The sequence below is a fragment of the Phocoena sinus genome, chromosome 14, assembly GCF_008692025.1.
Source record: "Phocoena sinus isolate mPhoSin1 chromosome 14, mPhoSin1.pri, whole genome shotgun sequence".
Classification (NCBI taxonomy): domain Eukaryota; kingdom Metazoa; phylum Chordata; class Mammalia; order Artiodactyla; family Phocoenidae; genus Phocoena; species Phocoena sinus.
In genome coordinates, this window is record NC_045776.1 from 88,796,451 (window position 1) to 88,823,887 (window position 27,437).

At 47.5% G+C, this 27,437-nt stretch overlaps 1 protein-coding gene across 1 annotated transcript in view; it reads left to right on the plus strand.

Annotated features, from left to right (window-relative positions):
• The first annotated feature begins 420 nt into the window (after window positions 1-420).
• Window positions 421-27,437, plus strand: part of EP400 (E1A binding protein p400) — a 113,318-nt gene continuing 86,301 nt past the window's right edge. Inside the window, 2 exon segments of the mRNA XM_032654075.1 lie at window positions 421-570; window positions 19,437-20,773. Coding sequence (XP_032509966.1) covers window positions 19,472-20,773 — 1,302 coding nt within the window. The 5' untranslated portion in view covers window positions 421-570; window positions 19,437-19,471.

The following is a 27,437-nucleotide window of genomic DNA, read 5'->3' on the forward strand; positions in this document are numbered from 1 at the left end:
GTTTGTCTGGCTCTGGGTGGTGACTTCCTCGGCTCCCGCCCCCTTTCTGCGCCGCCTCCTCACTCCGCCCTCCGGCTGACCCTTCCTCCCGCTCGGCCAGCCCGCCTGCCCGCCCCTCGTCCCGCCCACAGCGCCGGCGGCCGACCCCGCCCCCCCGGGACGGGCGGCCCCGCGGGCTTCCGAGACCTCCTCCGGAGGCCAGCAGCCGGCGCGCAATAGGCGCTGCGGCAGGAGGAGCGAGCGCACACCCGCGCCCTCGTCCTCGCAGCGCCCCCAGGGCAACCTCCGCTCTCCACAAACCGGCGCCCGCTCCGCCGCCGGCCCATCGGGCCGCGCCCTCGCCTTGCCGGTCTAGCCCTCGCCGCCGTCTCCACTCCTCCCGCTCCGCCGACGTCAAGCCGGGCGCCAACGCGCAGCTGCGAGCGCGGGGCGCGCGTCCCTTCCGGCTCGCCGTAGCAGGCGCGCCGCCGCTTCCTCCGGCGGGGCCCCGGATGTGTCGAGCGGAACGGTGCCGTCTGGGCCCGGTCCCCAGCCCCAGCCCGACGTGGAGGAGCGCGGCCCAGACCCGGGGTAGGTGTGGGCGCGGCGGGGACAACGGGCCGGGGGTCTTATGGCCTGCGCCCCGGCCTCGGTTCCCCCTGGAGCCGCGGGGGCCCGGGGCGCCGGAGAGGGAGGCCCCGCGCGGCGCTGGCTGTGGGACGGGACGGGCTCGGCGCCGGGACCGGTCGGCCGTGAGGCGGGCCGGCCCGTTCCTCCCGGTGAGTGGGCCGTGGGGCCGCGGGGCGCCTCGCATTGTTTTTTGTGCGCGGGATTCAAGTCAGGTCTGTTGCTTTCTTTTGGTCTCGCGGTCCGGGTTCGATGCCCGATCCTCTCCGCAGCATGGGGATGGCGCGGCTTTGCTTCTTCGCGCGAGGTGTCCCGCGCAGGTGTGGGCAAAGGTGCGGAGGGAGAGTGACTTGTCAGACGCGTCGGCCAGGGAGCCCTGCGGCGCCGCGGCGTGCGGCCGCCTCCAGCCCCCCTCCCTCGCCCACTTGCAGCTCTCAGCTGGCCAAGGCTTGTCGCCCCCGGCGTCTTCGCGTTGCCCGCGCCCTCCGCCCGGAACACGTTCCCGCAGAGATCTGCCGCCCGCATCTCTGCTCAAACGCCACCTCCTCAGTCGGAGAAGAATAACCTAGCGGCGGGCTAGTAGTGATTATCCCGGGCGTTATAGATGAGTTTTATTCTCTTCGCTTATTTGTATTTTCTGGTGAATTTTTTTTTTTTACCTGATATGTGCAATAAAATGTTTTTTGTAATTTTTTTTTAGTGGAACCAATGAAATATAAATATGCTCTCTGAATGGTTGGAAAAAATGTAAAAATACATCTTAAAACTCTAAATCATTCTACCACCCAAATATAAGCACACTTAGCAGTTTCTTTGTGGCCCCTTGTTCTATTCGTGTAATTTTTTTAAATAATGGGGATTGTACAGTGTAATCCTATGTGCTTTTAAAAACATGTAGTTAGCATGATCAGGTGCCATGAAATCCTCTACAGGAGTTGCTGTTAGTGGAGTAGTATTAGTGAACCATCATCTACTTAATTTCTTGTGTTGGATCCCCTCTTTCTTGCCTATCCCAGGCCGTGGCTTTAATATCCTTGTGTTGCCTTCAGTTTATCTTCTCTTCAGAGTATTCTCATCAACCTACAGCCCCTCCAGCTACCGTTACCCTTTCTAGAGCTTAGCTTCCTTTTATACCAGAATTAGGAAGAATGGCGAGCTCCCTATCACTACTTCCTCTTCTCATTTCTCTTGAACGTTGGTTCAAGCTAAGCTTTTGGTCCCACCTCGCCTCTGAAACAGCTCCTCTTGGGGTTAGGTGACACCATATTGCCAAGTCCCCCTGTTGGCAGCCTTTGACTGGGCCTCCCATGGCTTCCTTGAATCGCTGTGCCCTGGTGGCACTGGGACACAACTCTTGATTGTCCTTTTACCTTGATGGTAGCTCTCCTCAGCCTCCTTGCTGGTTCCTTCTCATCTCCCTAACTTACACAGATTATAAGGCCTCGAGGTGGTCCTCTCACCTGCTCTCTGGTCTGTATGTACACTGGGTGATCTCATCCCGTGTCACGACTGGGTCACTTGTCAACACACCCTGAATGTGTTTCTCCTGGCAGGATCTTCCAAACAGCCACTTTTACGTGTGTGAAACCTGCTTATACACTGCTGCATCTCAGTCAGAGGCAGCGCCATTCTTCCTGTTGCTTAGGACAGAGCTCCTTGTGTGGTCTCTGCGTTCCTTCCACGTTCCAAATTTGACTGGTCGGCACTTTAAAAATTGATCTCAAACCTGACTGCTTCTTACTGCCTTCTTGGCTACAGCTGTCATTTAAGCGCCCCGGGTCATCTCACCTGGGTGATTCCAACGACCTCCTCCCTGCTCACCTGAGCTGAGCTGCTCTGCAGTTGACTCTGAGCACAGATTCGGGTGAGGCACTGCTTTGTTCAGAGCCCTCCATCGTTTCTCATCTCCCTCAGAAAAAAAGCCAAAGTCCTTAAGGCAGTTTATGAGGCCCCTTGTGCCCAGGTCCCTGCTGCCCCTGTGACTTCATGTCCTGACCCCACTCGTTGTCACCTGGCTCCTGCCACACCCAGCTCAGGCCTGGGCACACCTCGGCTCTGCCTGAAACATCAGGTCCCCACGTGCCACGGGTCTGCCTCTCACTGAGTTCTCTTTTCAGCAGTTCCCTCCTCAGAGAGGCTGCTGGATAACCCAGCACCTTGCCCACTCGCCCACGCGCTCCATCCCTTACCCTGAGCTGTGCCACTGCACTGATGGTCTGGCACTTACCGCTTTGTGCATTGGGGCAGGAGCTATGCTTTGTTCGCTGTCGCACACACAGTGCTTCAAATCGTGTCTGATGGCGTACGTGCTTAATAAACATTTGTTGAGTAAATAAGTTAATGAACACATTCTTTTCTAAAGCAGGTGGATTTGGTAGGGACCTAGGCACGCAAGCGTAATTAGAAATTGTAGGGGTTGCTGAGGAATAGACTTCGCATGCTCTCAGTTAGAGGAGGGAAATTGGCTTTTCTAGTAGAGACTTAATGCACGAGGTGAGGTTTGGATTTCGTAGGTAGAAATGAAGAGAATTGAATTTGACTCCTGCAGTTGGAGATGGGCGCTCCGGAGGCCATTGAAGGAAGGGTTCAGCTGTTGGATCTTGCATTCAGGGGGCCCTGGGTGAAGTTGGACGTCCTGCACAGGCAGCGTGGTGTCCTTCACGTGGACCATTCACCGGGGCCGTCCGTCTTATGTCTTGAATTCTCTCGTTGGCATTCTCTCTGCACTGCGACCCGCACCCCCAGGGTCCCGCGTTCCCAGTGTGGCGGCAGTGAGCGCCTGCAGGGCGAGCAGCTGACTGCGGCTGCGGCCTCACGTCTTGCTCTGGGGCTGCCTCTGCTCCTCAGCCCCCTGTACGGGGACTACGCACCGCTGCCTTTCGGAGTCAAGACCCTGGCCCTTTGACTTTTCTTCTGCGTAGAGCATCCTTTGGGCCTGTTATCTCAGCCCCGCCCCTTCTGTGTTTTTCCCCCGCTTTGTTCTAACCAACAGAAATTTTTATCCTGTTTAGGCGTGCTATTATATTGTAGAAATAAATTTAAAAAATCATTTATGTTCTGAGTGGAAGGGAAGGTCTTTGCATATCCTCACTTTGCTGTTTTACTTAGCTTTTTTTTTTTTTTTAATGTACGTTTAATAGTATTCACTTTTTGGAGTAGAATTCAGAGAATTTTGACAGATGTGTAATTTCCGTGACAATTGGGATACAAACAATTCCTTCCCTCCCAGCAGTTGCCTTGTGCTGCCACTCTGTAGTGAACTCTTTCCCCAGCCCTTGGCAGCCTCTGACCCCTGAGTGTGTGTTTTCTGTGTTTTTCAGGATGTCAGCTACAGGAACTCACACAGCGTGGAGACTTTTGAGTCTGGCTTCTTCCACTGAGCGTAATGCCTGTGAGATTCATCCAGGTTGCTGCGTGTACCAAGAATGTCTCTTTTTGTGGAGTAGTAGGTCCACAGTGTGGATGGACCGCGGTTATCCATTCACTCGTTGAAGGACATTTGGATTCTTGCCAGCCTTTTAATACAAGTAATGAATGGACAGTTGACATTGCATTACAGTCAGACAGTACAGAAGCACCCCAAGCATGACGAGGTTCCTCTTTGCTCTTTCTCCTCATTCTTGACTTCCCCAGACTGACTGATTCGGTATCCATTTCTTTATTTATTTTTAAATTAAAAAAAAATTTTTTTTTTTTTTTGGCCATGCCACATGGCTTGCAGGATGTTAAGTTTCCCGACCAGGGATTGAACCCAGACCCTCAGCAGTGAAAGCACCGAATCCTAACCTCTGGACCACCGGGGAATTCCCCGGTATCCATTTCTTTTCAAAGTGTATTCTTGTAAACAGCATATGGTTGAGTCTTATTTTCTTAATCTAGATTGTGACTTTAAGATTTTTATTTGATATTTGGTTTATTTAATTTTTTTAATATAAATTTATTTTACTTATTTTTGGCCGCGTTGGGTCTTCATTGCTGCACGCGGGCTTTCTCTAGTTGCGACGAGCGGGGGCTACTCTTGGATGTGATGCGAGGGCTTCTCATTGCGGTGGCTTCTCTTGTTGGGGAGCACGGGCTCTAGGTGTGCAGGCTTCGGTAGTTGTGGCTCACGGGCTCTAGAGTGCAGGCTTAGTAGTTGTGGCGCACGGGCTTAGTTGCTACACAGCATGTGGGATCTTCGTTCCCAGACCAGGGCTCGAACCCGTGTCCCCTGCATTGGCAGGCGGATTCTTAACCACTGTGCCACCAGGGAAGCCTCTCTTTAACTTTTAACTAAACACTTTGGAATAACTTTAGATGTACAGAAAATTTGCAAAAATAGGTTTCTTTCTATATATTAAAAGCTACATTCTCTGTGAGGGTGATATCTCCCACAAGAGGATCAGAATTGGTTCTTGAGAGGAAGGTGAGAAAAAATTAGGTATGACAGCGGTTTGTGGCATCCCAAAGAGTCATAGTACTTCACAGATATACAGCAGAGCTATGGTTTACAACTTCATGGGGGACGGTCGGGAGAGAAATGCCTAAATAGGCTTCTTAGGGGGACAGTGGGGAAAAAGGGCTGAGAAGTAGCAGCAGAACAATGAATTGGGCGCTTGTCGCTTTATTAGCTGGTGTTTAAGGAAGCACTTCTTCAGTTTGTCTTGAATGTTCCTCTCAAGCTGAGATAGATCCCACCTGGCGTAGTACAGGGGGCGCTGGCCCATCAGGTTAAGGACCCACCACCAACACCATGATTTTAATCAGAAGGGACGCTGGGGACATGAAGTCTGGGCTTCCGTTTGCACTGCAGCCCCAGAGAGGTCAGGCCTCTAGTAGCACAGAGTTTAGTCTGTGCTCTGTAGTACAGACTGTGTGCTCCGTAGTAACACAGAGTTTGTTGTAGCACAAACTCAGGTTAGTCCATTTTATATCTTTTGGAACTTACGTATTTTAGGAACTACTATGGAACCTTCATAACCTGCTCTGAGGTGGGAGAAGAATGAGTGCTTTGTTAGCCAATAGGACTTTCGTTAAGTGACATCTGGTGTTACCATCTTAATAGATGCTAACATTTTACTATGAAAAATTTCAAAGATACACAAAGATTGAAAGAATTTTATAGTAAACACCTAGATACCCACCACCTAGTTTTCTGTTATTAACATTTTACCGACCTGCTTTATCACACATCCATCTATCCATTCATCTTTTAAAAATTTGGGGGAGCAATTCAAGATGAGTGAAAGCATTGTTTTTAATGTGTTGAATTTAAGCCTCTTTTTTACTCCCTCTCGCAGAGGTAGTTGGTCCATTTTGGGGGTGTCTATCAAGTTACTTAGGGCCGCACAAAGACAACTTATATAAAAAGCCCTTGAATACAGGTTACCAGGGAGTGGAGGGCAGAGAGCATTCTCCACAGAGGGGAGTTCTGGAGGGCGGCGGTGCTTTTTCAGGGAAAGAGGGAGGGTTCACGTGGCTGCACATGGGGTGTCTGGGGGTGAAGGTCCTCGTGGTGTAGCAGCCACCGCTCTGCTGATGGGGGTCAGTCTCCATCCCCGCCTGGGCTCCCCCTGAATCGCTTTCTCACAAAACTGAGATGTGGTGGTGGTGCCTGGAGCTCGCGGACCTCAGACTCCCCCTGCGTTTCAGCCCCGCAGAGGCCTGCTCCGTGTGGTAACGCGGCCCCCACGGTGCCCTGAGTGGCGTCCTTCACCCTGGCCTTTCTTAACCCGCCTGTGCCTGTTACTAGGCCTCCAGTCTTAACTCTGCTGGTTTTCTAGAGTGTGAGTGTGTGTGCAGTAGCGTCTCTGTTTGAGGAGAGCCCCAGGTTGAAAGGAGAAGCTTTACTTAGTCTTGGATTTGCTGACTTGACTTTGAGATACAAATGGTGTTAAACGATGGCGTGAGTTTATTATTTTCAAAGATGGAGGTGAAACAGATGAGAACCACTGTCCTAAAGTCTCCTAACCTTTCTCTCTGTCTTCGTCACCGCCCCGGGCAAGGCTGTGTGCCTTGCTGCTTGTTCTGCAGAGCTCTCTGCCCCTAGTTTTCCTCCATTCTGCCAGGGTGTCATTGTTTTTAGGCCATTTCAGGAGACAGGAAATGTGTTTTAAGGAAAAACCATGAATTGATACTGACTCCCTCTTCTTATCCAGCATCATGGAGTTGATCCGTGCCTTCCTTCCCCGTTCCATTGGTGATTATTTTGTCCTTTCCAGAGTTAGGTTTGCTTCTGTTTGCGTTCAGTTTTAGGGAGCCCTTCATCCCTATTGATTTAATTTTGCTTTTTGAACATGTAACACTTTAACATGATTCTAAAAGTCAAAATGGTATGAGATGGTGTACTCAGAAGCGCCCCTTCCTTCACTGTCCTGCCAGTCTGCTTGAACCCACCCCCTTCATTTCTGGCTTATTCTTCCTGAGTTCCTTTTTCTGCAAAAGTAAGCAGGTATTTATGGGGCGTTATTGCTTCCAGACTCTTTCATGGACATAACTAGGAAATATATTTTTTAAGAAAGAAATATATATATAGATATGTATGTATCTGCTTATTTTTATTGGAATATAATTAACATACAACATCATATTAGTTTCAGGTGTCCATCATGATTTGACATTTGTGTACATTGCAAAATGGTCACCACAGTAAGTCTGGTTACCATCTGTCGTCATACAGAGTTACAATTTTTTTTTTCTTGTGATGAGAATTTTCAAGATTTACTCTCTCGGGGCTTCCCTGGTGGCACAGTGGTTAAGAAACCGCCTGCCAGTTCAGGGGACATGGGTTCGAGCCTTGGTCTGGGAAGATCCCACATGCCGCGGAGCAGCTGAGCCCGTGCGCCACAGCTACTGAGCCTGCGCTCTAGAGCCCGTGTGCCACAACTACTGAAGCCCACGTGCCTAGAGCCTGTGCTCCGCAACAAGAGAGGCCACCGCGACGAGAAGCCCGCGCACCGCAACGAAGAGCAGCCTCCGCTCGCCGCAACCAGAGCAAAGCCCACACGCAGCAGCAAAGACCCAACGCAGCCAAAAATAAACAAAGAAAATTAAAGAAAATAAAGATTTACTCTCAGTAGTTTTTGAATATGCAGCACAGTATTACTGACTACAGTTCCCAAGCTCTACCTCCCCAGGACTTATTTATCTTATAGCTGGAAGTTTGTACCTTTTGATCCCCTTTAACCCACTTCGCCTACCACCCAACCCCCACTGCAACCACCAACTTGTTCTCTGTATCTGTGAGTTTTGTTTAGATTTCACATACAAGTGAAATCAAACAGTATTTATCTTTCTTTGTCTGACTTATTTCACTTAACATAATACCCTCAAGTTCCATCCATGTTGTTGCAAACGGCAGGATTCCATTCTTTTTTATGGCTGAGTAATATTCCATTGTATATCTCTCCATATCTATCTCTCTATATAGTTCACATCTTCTTTATCTATTCATTTATTTTTTTTTTTTTTTTTTTTTTTTTGCGGTATGCGGGCCTCTCACTGTTGTGGCCTCTCCCGTTGCGGGGCACAGGCTCCGGACGCGCAGGCTCAGCGGCCATAGCTCGTGGGCCTAGCCGCTCCGCGGCATGTGGGATCTTCCCGGACCGGGGCACGAACCCATGTCCCCTGCATCGGCAGGCGGGCTCTCAACCACTGCGCCACCAGGGAAGCCCCTATCCATTCATTTATTGATGGGCACTTAGGTTGCTTCTCTATCTTGGCTATCGTAAATAATGGTGCATATGAACATAGGGGTACATATAGCTTTTCAAATTAGTGTTTTTGTTTTCTTCAGATACAGTGGAATTGCTGGTAATAGAATTGTCATATGGTAGTTCTGTTTTTAATTTTTTTTGAGGAAGCTCCATACTGTTTTCCATAGTGGCTGCACCAGTTTACAGTCCCACTAACAGTGCCTGAGGGTTCCCTTTTCTCCGCATCTTTGCCAACATTTGTCATTTGTGGTCTTTTTGATAACAGGTGTGAGGTGATACCTCGTGGTTTCGATTTGCCTTTCCGATGTGAGTGGTATCTCGTGGTTTTGATTTGCATTTGCCTGATGACTAGTGATGTTGAGCATCTTCATGTATCTGTTGGCCATCTGTTTCTTCTTTGGAAAAATGTCTGTTTGGATCCTCTGTCCATTTTTCAATTGGATTGTTTTTTTTTTGTTATTGAGCTGCATGAGTTCTTTATATATTTTGGATGTTAACCCCTTATCAGACATATGATTTGCAAATATCTTCTTCTTCCTATAAAACGGTTGCCTTTTTGTTTTGTTGACGGTTTTCTTTGTTGCACAGAGCTTTTAAGTTTGATGTCTCCCATTTGTTTATTTTTGCTTTTGTTGCCATTGCCTTTGGAGTCAGATCCAAAAAAAAAAAAAAGTCTCCAAGAGAGATGTCAAGAAGCTTAACCACCTGTGTTTTCTTCTAGGAGTTTTATGGTCTCTGGTCATACATTCAAGTCATTAATCCATTTTGAGTTAATTTTTGTGTATGGTGTAAGATAGTAGTCCAGTTTTATTTTTTTGCATGTGGCTGTTCAGTTTTCCCAACACCATTTATTGAAGAGACTGTTTCTTTCCCATTGTATTTTCTTACCTCCTTTGTCATAAATTAATTGACCATATATGTGTGGGTTTATTTTTGGACCTTCCGTTCTGTTCCATTGATCTGTGGGTTTGTTTTTATGCCAATACCATACTGTGTGACTACTAAAACTCTGTAATATAGTTTGAAATCAGGGAGCTTGATGCCTCTAGCGTTGTTCTTCTTTCTCAAGATTTCTTTGGCTTTTCATGATCTTTTGTGGTTCCATACAAATTTTTAGATTGTTTGTTCTATTTCTGTGAAAAATACCTTTGGGAGTTTGATCGGGATTGCATTGAATCTGTAGATTGCTTTAGGTGTATGGACATTTTACCAATGTTAACCCTAATCTGAGAGCACAGGTATCTTTCCAGTTACTTGTGTCATCTTCAGTTTCTTTCATCAGTGTCTTACAGTTCTTAATGTACAGGTCTTTTACCTCCTTGGCCAGAAAATTCCTAAGTATTTTATTCTTTTTGATGCAATTGTAAATGGGTGTTTTTCTTAACTTCTCTAATAATTCTTAGTGTATGAAAATGTAACAGATTTTTGCATATTGATTTTGTATCCTGCAACTTTACTGAATTCACTTATTAACTGTAACAGGTTTTTGGTGGAGTCTTGAGGGTTTTCTGTACATCATATCGTATCATCTGCAGATGGTGACAGTTTTACTTCTTTTTGATCTTGGATGCCCTTTTATTCCTTTTCCCTGTCTAATTGTTCTGGCTAGGGCTTCCAAAAGTGTGTCGAATAAAAATGGCAAGAGGGGGCACCCTTGTCTTGTCCTGATATGAGAGGAAGTGCTTTCAGCGTCTCACTGTCGAGTAGGATGTAGCTGTGGGCTTGTCATATGTGGTCTTTATTACGTTGAGGTATGTTCCCTCTGTACCCACTTTGCTGAGAGTTTTTATTCTAAATGGATGTTGAGTGTTGTCAAATGCTTTCTCCGCTCTATTGAGATGATCATGTGATTTTTACCCTTCCTTTTGTTAATGTGGTGCAACGCGTTGATTGATTTGCTCATGTTGAACCATCCTGCATCTCTGGAATAAGTCCCAGTTGATCACGGTGTATTATCCTTTTAATATATTGTTGAATTCAGTTTGCTGATACTTTGTTGAGGATTTTTACGTCTGTGTTCATCAGGGATGTTAACCTGTAATTTCTCTTTTGGTGGTGTCCTCGTCTGGTTTTCGTATCGGTAATGCTGGCCTCGTAAAATGAATTTGGGAGCGTTGCCTCCTTTTCATTTTTTGGAAGAGTTTGAGAAGGATAGGCCTTAAATCGTTTTTGAACGTTTGGTAGAATTCATCAGTGACGCCGTCTGGTCCTGGACTTTTGTTTGTTGGAATGTATCTGTTTATTTATTTATTTATTTTTGGCTATGTTGGGTCTTCGCTGCTGCATGCGGGCTTTCTCTAGTTGCAGTGAGTGGGAGCTACTCTTCGTTGCAGTGCGCGGGCTTCTCATTGTGGTGGCTTCTCTTGTTGTGGAGCACGGGCTCTGGGCGCGTGGGCTTCAAGTAGTTGTGGCTCGCGGGCTCTAGAGCGCAGGCTCAGTAGTTGTGGTGCACGGGCTTGGTTGCTCCACGGCATGTGGGATCTTCCCGGAGCAGGGCTCGAACCTGTGTCCCTGCATTCTTTGTTTTACAAAAATAAACAGGACTTCCTCGGTGGCACAGTGGTTAAGAATCCGCCTGCCAATGCAGGGGATGTGGGTTCGATTCCTGGTCCAGGAAGGTCCCACATGCCACGGAGCGACTAAGCCCGTGCACCACAACTACTAAGCCAGTGCTCTAGAGCCTGTGAGCCACAGCTTCTGAGCCCGTGTACCACAACTACTGAAGCCCACATGCTCTAGGGCCCCCATGCTGCAGCTACTGAGCCCGCGTGCTGCAAATATTGAAGCCCGCACGCCTAGAGCCCATGCTCTACAACAAGAGAAGCCACTGCAGTGAGAAACCTGTGCACCACAATGAAGAGTAGCCCCCGCTTGCTGCAACTAGAGAAAGCCTGGGTGTAGCAATGAAGACCCAATGCAGCCAAATAAAAATAAAAATAAAAAGAAATGAATGAATGAGTGCAGGAAAGGTATGTCTCTGTCCTTCCATTAATTAGTCCATCTGTCTGTCATTCTTTTCCCCTTTCTTATACAAAGTTATTTCCCCATATATAGTCTTTTACACTTTATTTGATTTAGCAGTATACGTTCTGGAAATTTTCCTCATTCTTTTGTACAGCTACGTAGTACTCCATTAAGTGAATGTACTGTAATGTAGTCAACCAGTCTCTGAAATATTATGGATGTGCAGTTTATATCCGGTATTTTGCGTTTACAAATAATGCTGTAGTGAATAAACATTGTGCTTGTGTGTTTTCATTTTGGAGGTGGATGTTCATGGTGAATGTGTAGTGGGACTGCTGGGTTGAAGAGTAAGAGCATGTGTAGTTTCTTCTTCTTTTTGGCTGTGCTGGGCCTTTGTTGTGGTGTACAGGCTCTTCATTGTGGCGCGTGGGCGTCTCTAGTTGTGGCATGTGGGCTCCGTAGCTGTGGCGTGAGGGCTTAGTTGCTCCGCGGCATGTGGGGTCTTAGTTCCCCGACCAGGAATCAAACCCGCGTGCCCTGCATCGGAAGGCGGATTCTTAACCAGTGGGCCACGAGGGAGGTCCTGAGCGTGTGTAGTTTTGGGTAAATGGTGCCAGGTCCCTTTGTAGGGTTGTACCGCTTAACATCCCACAGCAGCGTTGAGAGGGCCTGGTTCCCACAGTCTCACCAACGGAGTGTGTTGTCTGGCTTTTGCATTTTGTTAGGCTGATAGATGAGAAATGATATTTCAGCTTAGTTTTGACTCATATTCCTTTCATTATGAGTGATGGGTTTACAAGTGAATGTGCTTGAAAAATTCAGCTTCAAGTCTTACCTTGGGGTTTTACTTGTTTTGATTTTTGCAATAGAAAATCCCATGTCATAAATACAGGCTAGGCGTGAGTGAAATGAATCAGGCGTTTGGTTCGTTACATGTGAGCAGCCTTGTAGAGAGAGAGTCATAGTGTTTTGGTGGGTTTTGATGTTAGTCAAGAAGGCCAAGCCTGGGTTCTGGTTGATGCTGGTAATTGTGTTAGGAAGTTGTGGAGCTGGCTTTATTTCTGGCAGGCCAGGCCTTCTCTGGTTTCTGCCTCTGCGTATCTTCGTGGCCTGTGAGGGGCTCTTTGACGCAGACGCTGCGCGTTGGATGTGGGCTTCCTCCCGTTCGGAAATGGCCCTCTTGATGGTGCAGTATAGAAATGCTTCCCCGCTGTAACAGCAGTGCTCCCTGGGTGGTGAGCGGTGCCTGGCCCTTGGCTGTGGTGTGGGAGGCGCGTCGACTGTGGCGATGAGCGCAGTGAGCCTGGCGGCCTGGGGCTTCTGCTCAGCTCCTGCTGCTTGCTGCCGGCTGGGATGTGGCCCAGTGTGGCCAGTACTTGGATGTTTCTAATGAATGAAGCTGACAACTTGCGTTTTTTTATGTGAAATCTCCTGGTATAAAAATATCAATTGAAATGAATCCAAACAGCAGATGACGTCATACAGACTAAAACCGTGTCTTCGGTCTGCCTAGAGCCAGGGCGGCCATGATTGCCAGCATCTCCTTCCGAGCGACTTGGGGACTCCCCACCCAGTGTGGTGTAATGGCCCTCTGAGCCCTGGCTCTGTCTGTCTCCTCGGCCTTGGTCTTCAGCACGCTAGTATTCTAGCACTTTCCCCTCCTCTGCTTTTCCCATGCTCACTCATTTACTCACCAAGCACCTACCGGGTGTCTCTCACATGCCAGGCTCTGTTCTGGGTGCTGGTGGTTCATCAGTGAGCCCAGTCAGACAGCCTCCCTTACACGACATGCTGTTATGCTTGGCCAAAGACGTTTCTTTTAACGTGTGCAGAGAGAGCTAAAAATATGTACACGCCCATATGTGTGTTGTCATGTCGAGATTTTTAAAACGTGTATACGTATAATATATATGCTACACGTATCTTTGGCTTTACTCAAGTTGTATAATTTAAGTACGTACAAGCGTTTCCTCATTCTTTTAGTGGCTGCCTCTAAAGGGTGGTTATACCAAATTTTGTTAAAAGTTCCCTATAGGTGAGCATTTACATTGTTTGAAATTTGACATTATAAATAATATTATAATGAACACCTTTGGACAACTGTATATTTGTGTGAATAGATCCCTAGAAGTGGAATTCCTTGATCAGTGTACATTAAAATTGTGATAGGTAACGCCGCGTTACCCTCCAGAAAGCTATAGCTGTGCTTTACTTCCCTCATCTGTGTGTGGCGGGTTCGCCGTTTCCTAGCAGCCTTACTAAACCTGAATATTATCAGTCTTTTGGTCTTCACTAACCTGTCAAACAACAAATAATTGTCTCACTTTATTTCATATTTTGTTATTAATGAGGTTAAGCATTTTTGATGTCTATGTGTCATCTGAATTTCTTGTAGGATTTCTGGTTTAGCCTCTCTTCTTGGTTTGTTTGGCTCTTCTTGATTTGTGGGAATTCTTAAGGATGGATAACCTTTTGTCATATAGGCTTCAAATTTTTTTTTTTTTTTTTTTTTGCGGTACGCGGGCCTCTCACTGTTGTGGCCTCTCCCGTTGCGGAGCACAGGCTCCGGACGCGCAGGCTCAGCGGCCATGGCTCACGGGCCCAGCCGCTCCGCGGCACGTGGGATCTTCCCGGACCGGGGCACGAACCCGCGTCCCCTGCATCGGCAGGCAGACTCTCAACCACTGCGCCACCAGGGAAGCCCATAGGCTTCAAATATTTTTTATCAATCTCACTTTTTTATTGTAATGTTCTTCTTTAGTAAGGTTGTCAGTTGTTAATGCTTTTTAAAAAGAAATATTGTTTCTAGGTTTCACGCCATGTTTAGGAAACTCTTCATTACTGCAGGATTATAAAGATATTCTCATATGTTTCAAAATATTTTTATGGTTTGATTTTACCCCCTTGAGTAATTTTTGTGAATGGTGTGAGGTGCAGGGGTGGGCGGGGCTCAGGGGGTAGATCTGACTTTTATTTTTCTAAATGGATCGATCTAAGAAAGTTTGGATTTTAATTCTCTAGCTTCAGGACTTCTCTGGCTGTCCAGTGGTTGAGACTCCACGCTTCCACTGCAGGGTGTGCAGGTTCGATCCCTGGTCAGGGAACTAAGATCCCACGTGCCGCAAAGAGCAGCCAAAATATAAATAAAAAAATAAATAAGTGATAAAAAAATAATTCTTTAGCCTTCCAGAAAGCTGTTGTGAACTTTAGTAATGCTCTAAAAAGACTTCTTATTTTAAACATCTCGACAACAGTCAGAGAGGTTTAAAAATAGCGTCTGTCTGTGAGAGGCCTTTTTCTCTGTGGTCTGCAGCTCTTGGTGAGGCACGGATTTGTGGGCCCCACGAAACCCTGAGAGGCTCACCGGGTGGACCATTGCTGGAGGTGGCAGGGAGGCAGGGACAGATATGTCAGCGGGGTCTTGTGTCTTAAGGCAGAGAACTGCGGGGGTTTGTGCGATAGGCTGGAGCGGAGGGTGTGGCATCTCTTCTATTGCAAAGTGTTTTCTTTTTTTTAATTGAAATATAGTTGGTGTACAATATTGTGTCAGGTCCGGGCGTACTAGTGATTTGACACGTGCGCACATTATGAAACGGTCGCCGTGATGAGTCTGGTAGCCCTCTGTCCCCGTACAAGGTGTTACTACAGTGTCGCTGACCGCGCTCCTTATGCTGCACCTTACATCCCACGACTGACTTCTATAACTGGAGGCTTGCACCACATAACACCCTTCACCCAGTTCACCCACCTCTCATCCCCTCCCTTCTGGCAGCCACCTGTTTGCTCTCTGTATCTGTGAGTCTGCTTTCATGTGTTGTTTTCTTTATGTGCTGGATCAGCCAAGATGTGCCTGGCTCTTGCAGCCGGCAGGTGCGCCCCGGGCGCTGCTGGCATCCAGCACAGGGCGGAGTGCCCGCCACGTGTTGCCTGCAGTTAGCTTGTTGTTGTGCTCCCTCGGGGCCTCATCCGTGTGCTCCTGTGAACTGCCAAGCAGGACCGAGTCGGTGTGGCAAACAGCATGCCCCTGTCTTTGTCAAAGCGTGTCACGTGACCATCCAGTCCAGGGCTGGGAAATGCACACCCGTGTTGTGACTGGCGGGAGAATCGGAGTGTTTGGTGAAGAGCACTGATGACTGTGGCACAAGCCAGTTAAGGACAAACTTGGAAAGCATAGAAAGGCAGCAGGGAAAAATCAAAGTGTACTCTGTCACATAGTCAGTATTAATACTGTTTTGCATAGATGTATCAAAGTTTATTGACGTTTATCCTTGGGCATGCCACCTTTCTGCTACAAATAACATTTCAGTCAACATCCTTGTATATTGAACACAGCTCTGATTCTTTTTCTTAGGCTGATCTAGGAGTCGGATTATTGGGTCAGAAGACGTGAATGTGCTGTAAGACTCTTGTACCTACTGCCAAATTGCTCTCTGGAGTTTCCACTTGAAAATATTCCCAGACACTATTTGTGGCTTCTGTCCTCCCTTCATTCCCATCATGCTCTGTCTGTTCCTTCTGCCCTGAGTTCATGCTCGTGTGTTCAAGCCCTGATCACCCTCCTCCTCTTTCCCTTCTCCTCACTCTCCGTCCAGCCCGGGAGCTGTTGTTGACGTAGCAGAACTACCCAAAGCGGGAGCCTGGCCTGAGGGCCGGATCCGTCTGGGGGGATGACAGGGCTGAGAGGGAGACGGGTTTGGGAAGGGAGCAGGGCTCATGACCTGAGCTCCCTGCTCGTTGAAGGGGAAGAAGAGGCTTCCCGATCCCTAGCTGCCTGGACTCTGGGAGCCCCGAAAGAGAAGCTGGGGAGGGAGGCCCTGGGGGGCTGGGAGCATGTCCAGGCCTCAGCGGGGGGGGGGAGGGGGTGGGAGCAGCTGCTATGGGGACCCAGTTTCCTGAGCCCTTCCCCCCTCACTCTTTCCAGTTCTGACCTGGGGACCCCTGCCTACACCAAGGATGGGGCCCAGGTAGGTGTTTCTTAGGGTGGCCTCTTCCCGGCACCAGATGTGCCCCCTGTGTGATGTCAGCATTGCCCTGAGTGAGCAGCCGCCGCACAGACGGCGCCAGCCCCGCGTGGCCCCAGTGGGCGCTGCGCGCAGTGGTCTGCGGACTTGTCCCCGCTCCTCGCAGGTTGTGGCGGTGCGCTGACGCGGCCCGCTGATCTCGGCCTGGTCCTGGGCAGTGTCCTCCTCAAACCGTGAGCCAAACAGCCCGCTGCGGCTGCTGGCGGGCCTTACAGTTAGGGTCATCGCCGCCACCAATTCAGGAGATGGTGGCTTTGCTTTCCACCGGGGTACCTGTACCATGTTCCGGTCCGGGGGATGCTGTTTTAGATGAGTGGTTTCTTTACATCATAGTTGATTGGGTTTGTTTCTCCAACCTGACGGTAAGCTCACTGAAGTCAGGAACCTTTTTAAAAAGTCGAGGTGTAGTTTACAGTTCTTTGAATTTGAACGAACACACTCATTCTTGTAACCATCGTCCCAAATCAAGTGTAGAACCAGTTCCACACCCCCAAGTTCCCACCTGCAGCCTGGCAGCGTCTGTCTAATCTGTCTCTGTGGTTTTGCCTGTTCCAGAATGTCTTGTCGTGTCAGTGGCCTGCAGCCCGTGGTCCTTGCGTCTGGCTGTGCTCCTTGGCGTCCTCGTGGTGTGGGTGTGTCTGTAGCTCGGCCTTTACGTTGCTGAGGCAGCCGCGTTGTGTGGCTCTTCCAGGTGTTTTATTCCTTCGCCAGGTGAAGGTCAGTATTTATGTCTCCATATGTCTCAGTAGATAGTTTTTTAATTTATATCTTTAACAGAGTCGTGGTTAAGTTGTACAATTAGTATGCTACATTTTCCACTTAATAATATATCTGAAAACCTTTTCCATGTTTATAACATAGTCTCCATCTAGAACTTGAACATTGGATATTTCTGGTTACACTTCTTTTTACTTCTACTGTAGTATTCTGTAATAAATATTTTTATGCATAACTTTAAAAAATTGGTAGGTGAATTTCCTTAGCAATTCCCAGAGGTTGGATTAGTAGGTCAAAGGTAATGGGGCCTGCTTCCCCACCGTTGTCCGCCACCCTGTTAGGCACGTTCTGAGCTCTGAGCCCTCAGAGATCTGCGCTGTCTCCCTCCACATTTTTTCAAGAGGTCAGTCATCACAACGTATTCCCCGCCCCCCCCCATTCTTTACCTTCCCCCAGGTTTTGTAAATTATTATATGTGAGAGAGTTTCTTTCTGGCCTTTGTTCTCTCTTACCATCTTTGGTATTCTGGGAATGTATTTTAAGGAAATAATCTGAAATATGTCCTAATGTGTTTGTTTATTCTTTTAATTCTATTTTTGTGTCTGTTCTACACCAATCTTCCTCATAATGCTTGTTTAAAAAGATCAGGAACAAAAGCTCTTTTTTAAAACTTGATTGATTGATTGATTGGGCTGCGCCGGGTCTTAGTTGCGGCATGCATGCGGGATCCAGTTCCCTGACCAGAGATTGAACCCAGGCCCCTGCATTGGGAGCACAGAGTCTTAACCACTGGACCACGAGGGAAGTCCCAAAAGCTCGTCTTGAAAGCAATAAGCAAGCCCCAGAGTCCCCCGCCCTTGAGTGTCCCACAGCTCACAGTTCCTGCCCACGTTGCTGGGCTCTCTGCTGCGGGTGAGGGTGGGAGAGGGCTCCTGGGATGATAATTAAGGCTGTGGTCCCGATTTCCCGTTGGGTGTGTTGGCTGCAGCTTGCCCATGGTCTTTAGACTCCATCTTCAGAGACGGTCATCAGAGCAGAGTGCCTTCTCCTGCTGGTCTAAGCAGGCACTGGTCTTTATGTTTCCCAGCCTTCACTTGTGCACCCATGAGTTCTGTAGCTCTTGATTTCATACATATGTGTGTTTCAGCCAGGGGCCTGGGACTGTGGCAGCATTCATACAAATGTGTATTTTCACTTTTTAAGTCTTGTACCTTTCGGTTTATAATGTTTTTCATCCCTTGTCCGTTTTCTCCGTGAAATAACAGTGATGCCCTGAAGACGAAAGGATGCTCCTGCTTGTCTTGCGGGGAGGGCTGGAGGGAACACCAAGAAACGGGGAGCTAGGTGTGTCCGTGAAGACTTGAGAATTGTAATCGGGGGGAGGGTATTTCTGACCCAGCCAGTGGGGAGCAGACAGGCTGCGGCTGTCGTCCTGTTCCCAGCGGGGTCGCCCCCTTGCAGACAGCGAGGCTCCAGCCCAGCGTGACTTGTGGGCGGCCTCCCTGCCTCACCTCGGAATTAGCCTCCTCCCGCTAGTCCTCTGCTTCCTCCCGTCCTTTCCCAGCGTCCTGTCCCCTCTCCCGCCCCCTTCCCTAGTCCGCGGCCCTCAGCACTCTTGGGGCCATGAGCCCCTTTAAAGCCATGTCCCAGCTCCCAGAGAGTTGGCGGACCCCTGACGGGGACTCTCCCATCCTGGCCGCTTCCTTCTCTCCTGAGGTTTTCTTCTGGAAACACCCACCACCCCCAGGTGAGCTTGTAGAGAGGGCTGAGGTGCGAGGCTGGCACCAGGCCTGGGTCTCTCCCCCAGGAGCACAGAGTCTGACCCGGGATGGGGGCTCTGTGTGTTCACACTCAAGTAACCCGGGGGTGTTTGCAGGGGCATCGCACAGATGCTCATGAGAACTGCCGGCTGGTGAGGGGCGGTTCTCTTCTGATGACATGCGGTGGTGGCATGTGTGGGAGCCACTGGCGGCCTCCTGGGCACCGTTCCTCCACTGGGAGAGATGGGCAGACTGCCCCAGCACGTGGCGGCACGGGGCAGGGCCACTGGCCGAGGAATAGCCTCCCAGGAAGAAACATGCCTGTCGCGAGCGCCAGCGCCAGGTTCATATCCCGCTGGCCTTGAGCAAGTGATCGCCAGTTAGGTTCCTCGGGAGCTGGTTGGGACCACCCACCTGCTCCTGCCAGGCCATGTCCTGGCCCCAGGCACAGCAGTGACCCAGAAGGCCCTGTCCCTCCTCTGTGCTGAAGGAGATGGTCTCCAGTGCCATCTCGTCGGGGCTCGATGACAGTAAGACAGTGGTTTGTATCAGATGCTGGTGGGAACATCCCTCCAGAGCATCTGTCCGGTGCTGCTAAATGGTACTCAGAATAAGTAGTGATCAGATGGTTATATTTGCCTCTAAGTAACCTGATTTTAACTTTGATTTTTCAGGAGAGCATTAAGTTGGATAAAAAAGGAGGGCGATCATGCACCATGGCAGTGGCCCTCAGAACGTCCAGCACCAGCTGCAGAGGTCCAGGGCCTTCGCTGGCAGCGAAGGAGAAGAGCAGCAGGCCCGTCCCAACCCCCCGCAGTCCCCCGCCACGCCCTTTGCGCCGGCGGCGAGCCCGTCCGCGCCCCAGTCCCCCGGTTACCAAGTTCAGCAGCTGATGAACCGCAGCCCCGTGGCCGGGCAGAGCGTGAACATCGCCCTTCAGAATGTGGGGCCGGTGGTGGGAGGGAACCCCCAGATCACGCTGGCCCCCCTGCCGCTGCCCAGCCCCACTTCTCCGGGATTCCAGTTCAGTGCGCAGCAGAGGCGGTTTGAGCACGGGTCTCCATCGTACATCCAGGTCACCTCGCCGCTGTCCCAGCAGGTGCAGACTCAGAGCCCCACCCAGCCCAGCCCCGGGCCGGGACCGGGCCTGCAGAGCGTGCGGGCGGGAGCCCCTGGCCCCGGCCTGGGCCTATGCAGCAGCAGTCCCACCGGGGGCTTCGTGGACGCCAGTGTGCTGGTGAGACAGATCAGCCTGAGCCCGTCCAGTGGCGGCCACTTCGTGTTCCAGGAGGGCTCGGGCCTGGCGCAGATGGCCCCGGGCGCCCAGGTTCAGCTGCAGCACACGGGGGCGCCCATCACGGTCAGAGAACGGAGACTCTCGCAGCCCCACGCACAGTCGGGGGGCACCGTCCACCACCTGGGACCTCAGAGCCCCGCGGCCGCAGGCGGGGCCGGCCTGCAGCCCCTGTCCAGCCCTGGCCACATCACCACGACGAGCTTGCCGCCCCAGATCAGCAGCATCATCCAGGGGCAGCTGATCCAGCAGCAGCAGGTGCTGCAGGGGCCTCCGCTGACCAGGCCTCTGCTCCCTGGGGTCGGGGGGACTTCGGCGTTTGGGATGACGTCCCCACCGCCCCCCACCAGCCCTTCCAGGACCGCAGCGCCCCCGGGCCTCTCCAGCCTTCCTGTCCCGTCTGCGGGGAGCGCGGGGATAAGAAAGGCTCCCAGGAAATTGGAAGAGATCCCCGCGGCCTCCCAGGAGCTGGCTCAGATGCGGAAGCAGTGCCTGGACTACCACTTCAGGGAGATGGAGGCTCTGAAGGCGGCCTTCAAGGAGTACTTGGTCGAGCTGTTCTTCTTGCAACACCTTCAGGGAAACATGATGGATTTCCTAGCTTTCAAGAAGAAGCATTATGCCCCGTTACAAGCTTACCTTAGGCAGAATGATTTGGACCTGGAGGAGGAGGACGAGGACGAGGACGAGGAGAAGTCTGAGGTCATCAACGACGAGGTGAGGGGCGGCGCCCAGTCACCAGCAGGTCGGGCTGCTTGGCTGTGCGTGCAGGCAGCCGTGAATCGCACGTGATCTGTGAGCCTGGGGTGTTCATGAGATGCAGTTCATGAGGATTTGATCCAGGAGCAAATGGAAGATGCATTTGCTTTTTCCTTCATGGAAGGAAAGAGCTGCTCTAGTTAGGAGGACAGTGCAGAGTGGCGCTGTGAGTATCGCCGGTGCGTTTAGAACAGGGACGCTTCCCCGGCTTGGGGAGCCAACCTGGCCTGACCCAGCGTTCCCCTGTGCTCTGCTGGGTGTGTGGAGGTTGGCCAGCCCCGAAGGGCCTGCAGAAGCCAGGGGTGTGGACACCTTCCCGCTGGTTCCCCAGGTTTCACATTTTACTTACGCAGGTTCACCCCTTGGGATTCTCAACACCATGAATGTCATTTTGAAAGAAGGGACTTGAATCACTAGCTTGTTACAGTATATCAGTTATGATTTAGATCACTAGGTACATTTATAAGGTATCTTCATGATTAAAGTATGGTTATTATGGCAAAGCAACTGAGAATTTTTTCAATTTTTAGATGTAGTCTTAGATTTGAGATCACATATGTAACTCACGCTGTTGCACATAGCTACTGAATGGTATTTAAGATAGAATCTTTTTTAGATAGTGAACTTTTTGGGTACCTGGAATGGGTGCTTAATAAATTCCCCAATTGGGATTCTCAGTACCTTAGTGATTCCTAAGGTCCCTTTATTGGTACTTCCTAGAGAAGGAAGCTGATCAGACGGGGTGATGGTGAGGTGCAGCGTGGTGCGCTGTATTTGTGCCTCTGTGTCGTGTACTGTGCACTATGTCGGTGGAGCTTATTTTGTTTTTTGATACAGCTAAAGTAGTGTAAATCTCTGTCAGCTCTTCTGCAAAGAAATCGGCCTTTGATGAACAAAAGCTGGCCTCTTTGCTCATCTCCTCGTTGATATTTATTATGTGTGGCTTTGCCATTTGGTGTTTTCTTTATAACACCCTTTCCAGGATGAACCATTTTTATTTTCTAAAAGGTTTATATGATTTTTTTTTTGAGGATTTCACCTCTGTTGCCATGAAATAGTGAAATTCAGTTCTCTTTTATGTTTGTACACCAATGTTGTCTGTAGGCTCAATGCCCCTTATCTGTCATTGCCATTCTGACCTGCACGGAGTAGGCCAGGGTGTAAACTGCCTATGAGGTTGTCAGGGCTTTGCTACTTGAAGACTGTCCGCCATTACCATTTTTAAAGTTTGAAGTTGCAGAATCTAAGGACACTGCACTTGTGACTTAAATTGGAGTTTCTGCAAGATTTGCAGTTGAGTTAGGGTATTATAAATCTGTCACAAATCAGTTCAGTGTCCTTTTACAGGATTTGATGCAAAAAATTTCCATTTTTAAACACCAGACATCAGTGAGCTATCAGCAATAAAATTCTAACAAAATTTTGAGCAGTCTTAAAAATTATGTTGCCTTTTTTTCTCAAAATATTTCCTCTCAGGTAAAGGTTGTGACAGGAAAGGATGGGCAGACTGGTACTCCTGTTGCTATAGCAACCCAGCTTCCTCCAAATGTTTCTGCTGCTTTTTCATCCCAGCAGCAACCATTTCAGGTACTTTTCGATGGTTCTAAACTGTAGTCTCATCCGAAACTTTTCCTTCATCCAGATATTTTAACCTTCAATTTACTATTTGCTCTTCAGCACTTTTTTCCAGAGCCCATTCCTTATTTTAAAAAAGTAAAAAAGCCTTCCTGCATATAAAATTATACAACTAAATTGCATGAGTAAATGACAGCACAGACCTACTGCATTATTTTTTGTGTGTATTGACCTGTAGCGCAGTAGTAGCTTCAGCATGCGTGTCATCTCATACCCGCAGTCCTGTTGGATGTGTGCTCAGGATTCCTTGTGTGCTGTGTTTTAAATGTTGGTTCTTTCTTGTGTCTTCTATCTGTATTTTTGAGAATAGTACAAACAGAAGAAAAAAAGATTACACAGATGACAACTTGATATTTTCTGTAGCTAGAAGAAACACTGAAATGAAACACACTTCTAAAATACCAGGACCGTAGGCTTCTAAATGGATGTTAATTGAATGCAAGCTGATTATTTTTAATTTTTTGAAAATTAAATCACTCAGTGTTACATTAATAAATGCCAAGAACCTAAAAGTACAGGTCAGATTCTAGTCATTTTGGAATAGATTGTGCTAGGTTCTGAAAGCAGTTGAATCTTGTGGTGATAATGTTTTAAAATTTTTTTTAATTTTTAATTTTGGTATAATTTCAAACATATATAAAAGTTGCAATAACAGTACAAAGACCTCCCGTTATATCCTCTACCCAAATTCACCAGTTGTTAACTTTTTGCCCCATTGCATGATTTTTATTCTCTCTCTCTTTTATATGTACACACATACACATTTCCCCCAAACTATTTGAGAGTAAGTTGCAGACGTCATATCACACTTGCATCCCTAAGTCCTTCTTCATATGGTATCAGGTACGAGCGTTACCTGACCTAACCATGGTATAACAATCAATTCTGGAAATTTTACAGTAACTTTAATATGACTAAGCCACAGCTCATGTGCAAATTTTGTCTCTTCTTCCGGTGACATCCCTTGTATAGTTGTTTTTCTCCCGGTCTGGGATCACCCGTTGTGTTTAGTTGCCATGCCTCTCTGGTCTTCTTTAATCTGGGCAAGCTCCTCACTCTTTCGTGCCTTCACATTTTTGAGAAGTGTAGGTCAGTTATTTTGTAGAATGTTGTTTGACGTGGGCCACTAATTCTGTTATCTATTGACGAGTCACGTTAAAGATTGCAAGGTGGATTTTCTAACTCCATTATTCCTTCTGCGTTCATTAGCTGGCATTCTGCTGTAATGATGAACTTTCTTTTTTCTTCCATTACGTATATTCACATACAGATTCTTATTTTAATCAGTGCATTTTCATATGTCATTAACGGTATTTATTTATTTAAATTTATTTAATTCAGTAAAGTTTATTCTTTTTGGTCTACAGTTCTGTGAGTTTTGTTAAATGGCCTAGAGTTGTGTAACCACCACCACCCAAGAAACAGAGGAATTCTGGCATCCCCCCAGATGTTCCTCATGCCACATCTTTGTCGTCAGATTTTCTCCCTCCCTTAACCTTTGTTCTCTGTCTATGATTTTGCCTTTTCCAGAATAAAATATAAATGGAATTATACAGTATAGTATATGCATGCTGCCTTTTCAGTCTGGCTTCTTTCAGTTAGCATAATAATGCATTTGAGATTCATCCACGTTGTTGAATTTGCCAATTGTTTCCTTTTTTTGCTGAGCGGTATTCCACTATATGAACGTTCCCCAGTTTGTTGAGCCATTCACCCTTTGAAGGACGTTGGGTTGTTTCCAGTTGTTGGCATACCCAGGAGACAGGTTCCTGGGTTGTTATTAAGAGTGCATTCAGTTTTATATGCAACTGCTAAACTTTCCACAGTGGCTGCTCCGTTTCCCATCCCCACCAGCAGTGATTGAGAGTTCCGTTTGTTCTGCATCCTCCCCACTGCTTGTTCTTGTCAGTTTTTTTCTGTAGTTATTCTAATACGTATGCAGTGGTTTTAACTTGTATATCTCTAAAGACTAATGATGTTGAACAACTTTTCTTTTTCATGTGTTCATTTCCATTTGTATATCTTCTTCGGTGAAGTATCTGTTCATTTCCTTCACCGTTTTTTTTCCATTGAGTCATTAGCTTTATTGTTCAGCATTTGAGAATTCTTTATATAATTTGGATATAAGCTTTTTGTCAGATATAAATTTGCAAATATTTTTCTGTCATTCTGTGCTGTATCTTCTTCTTCTTTTATATCATTTTTTACAGAGCAGAAGTTCTGAATTTTGATGTGTGGTCTCTTTTATCATTTTTTTTCTTTTATGGATTGTGATTTTGATATATAAGAACTCTTCACTCAACCCAAGGTCACAAAAATTTCCTCTAGTTTTTTTTTTAGAAGTTGTATAGTTTTATGTTTTACATTTAGGTCTGTGATCCATTTTTTTTTTTTTTTTTTTGCGATATGCGGGCCTCTCACTGTTGTGGCCCCTCCCGTCGCAGAGCACAGGCTCCGGACGCGCAGGCCCAACGGCCATGGCTCACGGGCCCAGGCGCTCCGCGGCACGTGGGATCTTCCCAGACCGGGGCACAGACCTGTGTCCCCTGCATCAGCAGGCAGACCCTCAACCACTGCGCCACCAGGGAAGCCCGTGTGATCCATTTTTTTTTTTTTTTTTTTTTTTTTTTTTTTTTCCGTGTGATCCATTTTGAGTAAAGTATTGTATAACATGCAAGCATCAGTAGAAGTTTATTTCTTTGTATATTGACAGCCAGTTAGTTGAGCAGTGTTTCTTAAAAAGACTTTCTTGTATCTGCTGAATTGATTTTGCATCTTTGCCAGAAATCAGTTGATCCTGTCCGTATGGGTCTGTTTCTAGGCTCTCTTCTCTTCCATGGATCTCTGTGTCTATCTTTTTGCTAATGCCACACTGTCTTTACTACTGTATCTTTGTAGTAAGTCCTGAAATCAGTTAGTGTGAGTTCTTCAACTCTGTTCTTTTTCAGAATTGTTTCGGTCATTCTGGTTCCTTTCACTTTTCATATACATTTTAGAATCAGCTTGTCAATATCCATAGAACATCCTGCTAGGATTTTTTTGTTTTTTTTGCGTTATGCGGACCTCTCACTGTTGTGGCCTCTCCCGTTGCGGAGCACAGGCTCCGGACGCGCAGGCTCAGCGGCCATGGCTCACGGGCCCAGCCGCTCCGCGGCATGTGGGATCTTCCCGGACCGGGGCACGAACCTACGTCCCCTGCATCGGCAGGCGGACTCTCAACCACTGCGCCACCAGGGAAGCCCCCTGCTAGGATTTTGATTGAGATTGGATTGACTCTATTGACCTGTTTGGGGTGAAGTAATATCTTGACACTGTTGAGTCTTCCAGGCCAGGAATATGGTATGTTCTCCATTTATTTTTGTCTTCTTTGATTTCTTTCATCAGTATTTTATAGTTTTCAGCATGCAAATTCTATGTATGTTTTGTTAGACTTACACCCAGCTATTCCAGTTTTTCTGTGGTGCTATAGATGGCACTTAAATTAAAAAATTTTTTTCTAGTTGTTCATTGCAAGTATATAGGAATACAGTTGATTATGCAACCTTGCTAAACTCATTTATTAGTTTTAGGAGCTTTTTTGTAGATTCCATGGGATTTTCTACCTAGAGAATCATGTCTGCAAAGAAAGCAAAATTTATATTTTCTTCTCTCTGTATGCCTTTTATTTCTTTTTCTAGCCTTATTTGCACTCGCAATGGCATGGACTGGCATGGACTTGCACTGTGATGCTGTATAGGAGTGATAAGAACAGACATTCTTACCTTCTGGATCTTAGGGGGAAGCATTTAGTCTTTCACCATATGGAGTATGATGTTAGCTGTAGACTTTGTAGCTGTCCTTTATCAGGTTAAGGAAATTCCTTTATTCCTAGTATTTATCATGAATGGATGTTGAATTTTGTCAAATACTATTTGCTGCATCTCTTCACATAATCATGTGATTTTTCTTTTTTGGTCTGTAGAAGTGGTGAATTATATCATATTAAGGTATAATTTGTAGGCAGGGACTGCACAGATCTTAAATGTTAGAATTTGTTGAGTTTGACGAGTGCCCGTGTAACCCATACACGTGTCAGGGTGTCCACTTCCATCAAGTCTCCTTGTGCCCTGCCAGCCATCCGCTACCCAGTCCCCCCCGCCCCAGTTTATTACTATTTATTCTATTACTGTTTATTTTGATGTTCAAATTATCTGTAATTTGACCAGTGGGAGCCCTTTCAAGCGGGCTCTAGTATACTTTTGACACATCCCTGGCACTGTCCAAGTACTTCCTTACATTCTGGCACAAAATGTTTAAAGTTTATCTTGCACATGCCTTGATTCAGTCCAGGAATCAGTCATTTCTCCAAGGAACTGTGTTCCTTTTGGTGGGGAATAATAATTTGAACCCAATATTTAGGTGTTCTTGTAATGAATTTGATACAACTGAAGATAAAATTTCTTGAATTGGAAATTGTCAGAAAGTTTATTAGTGGGACAGATTTCCTGTTAGTGCTTAGAGGAATGTAATACATCAGTGCGTTTATAGACCACATTGATAAATATTTGCATAAGAACCGTGGGACAGTGGTTGGCAGGGAGTGCCTGTAAACTTAGGTTGCATGGTCTCCACAGTGACACAAATTAAACCCTCTGATTTACTGTCATACTCACCAGACTGCCAGAAATTAAATTGGACAGAATCTGTTGATTTAGGTCTGTGAGATTCTTACCCACTGTTGATTGGGAGTGTAGCATGGAAACATTTCACATGATCTGGAAAAGGTGAGTGTGGGTAGGCCCTTTTGATCCAAACAGCATGCTCTAAAGGTGGTCTTGTGTTTGTGTGCCAGAAAACACATCTAATGTTCCCAGCAGCATCGTTTCTTCTAATAGCCCCAAACTGGAAAGAAGCACATTGTCCGTCAGCAGTAGAACAGATCAGTGGGTCATGCATGTTCATATAGAGGAATGCTAATAGTAATCAGTAGTGAAAATGAGTGAGTCGG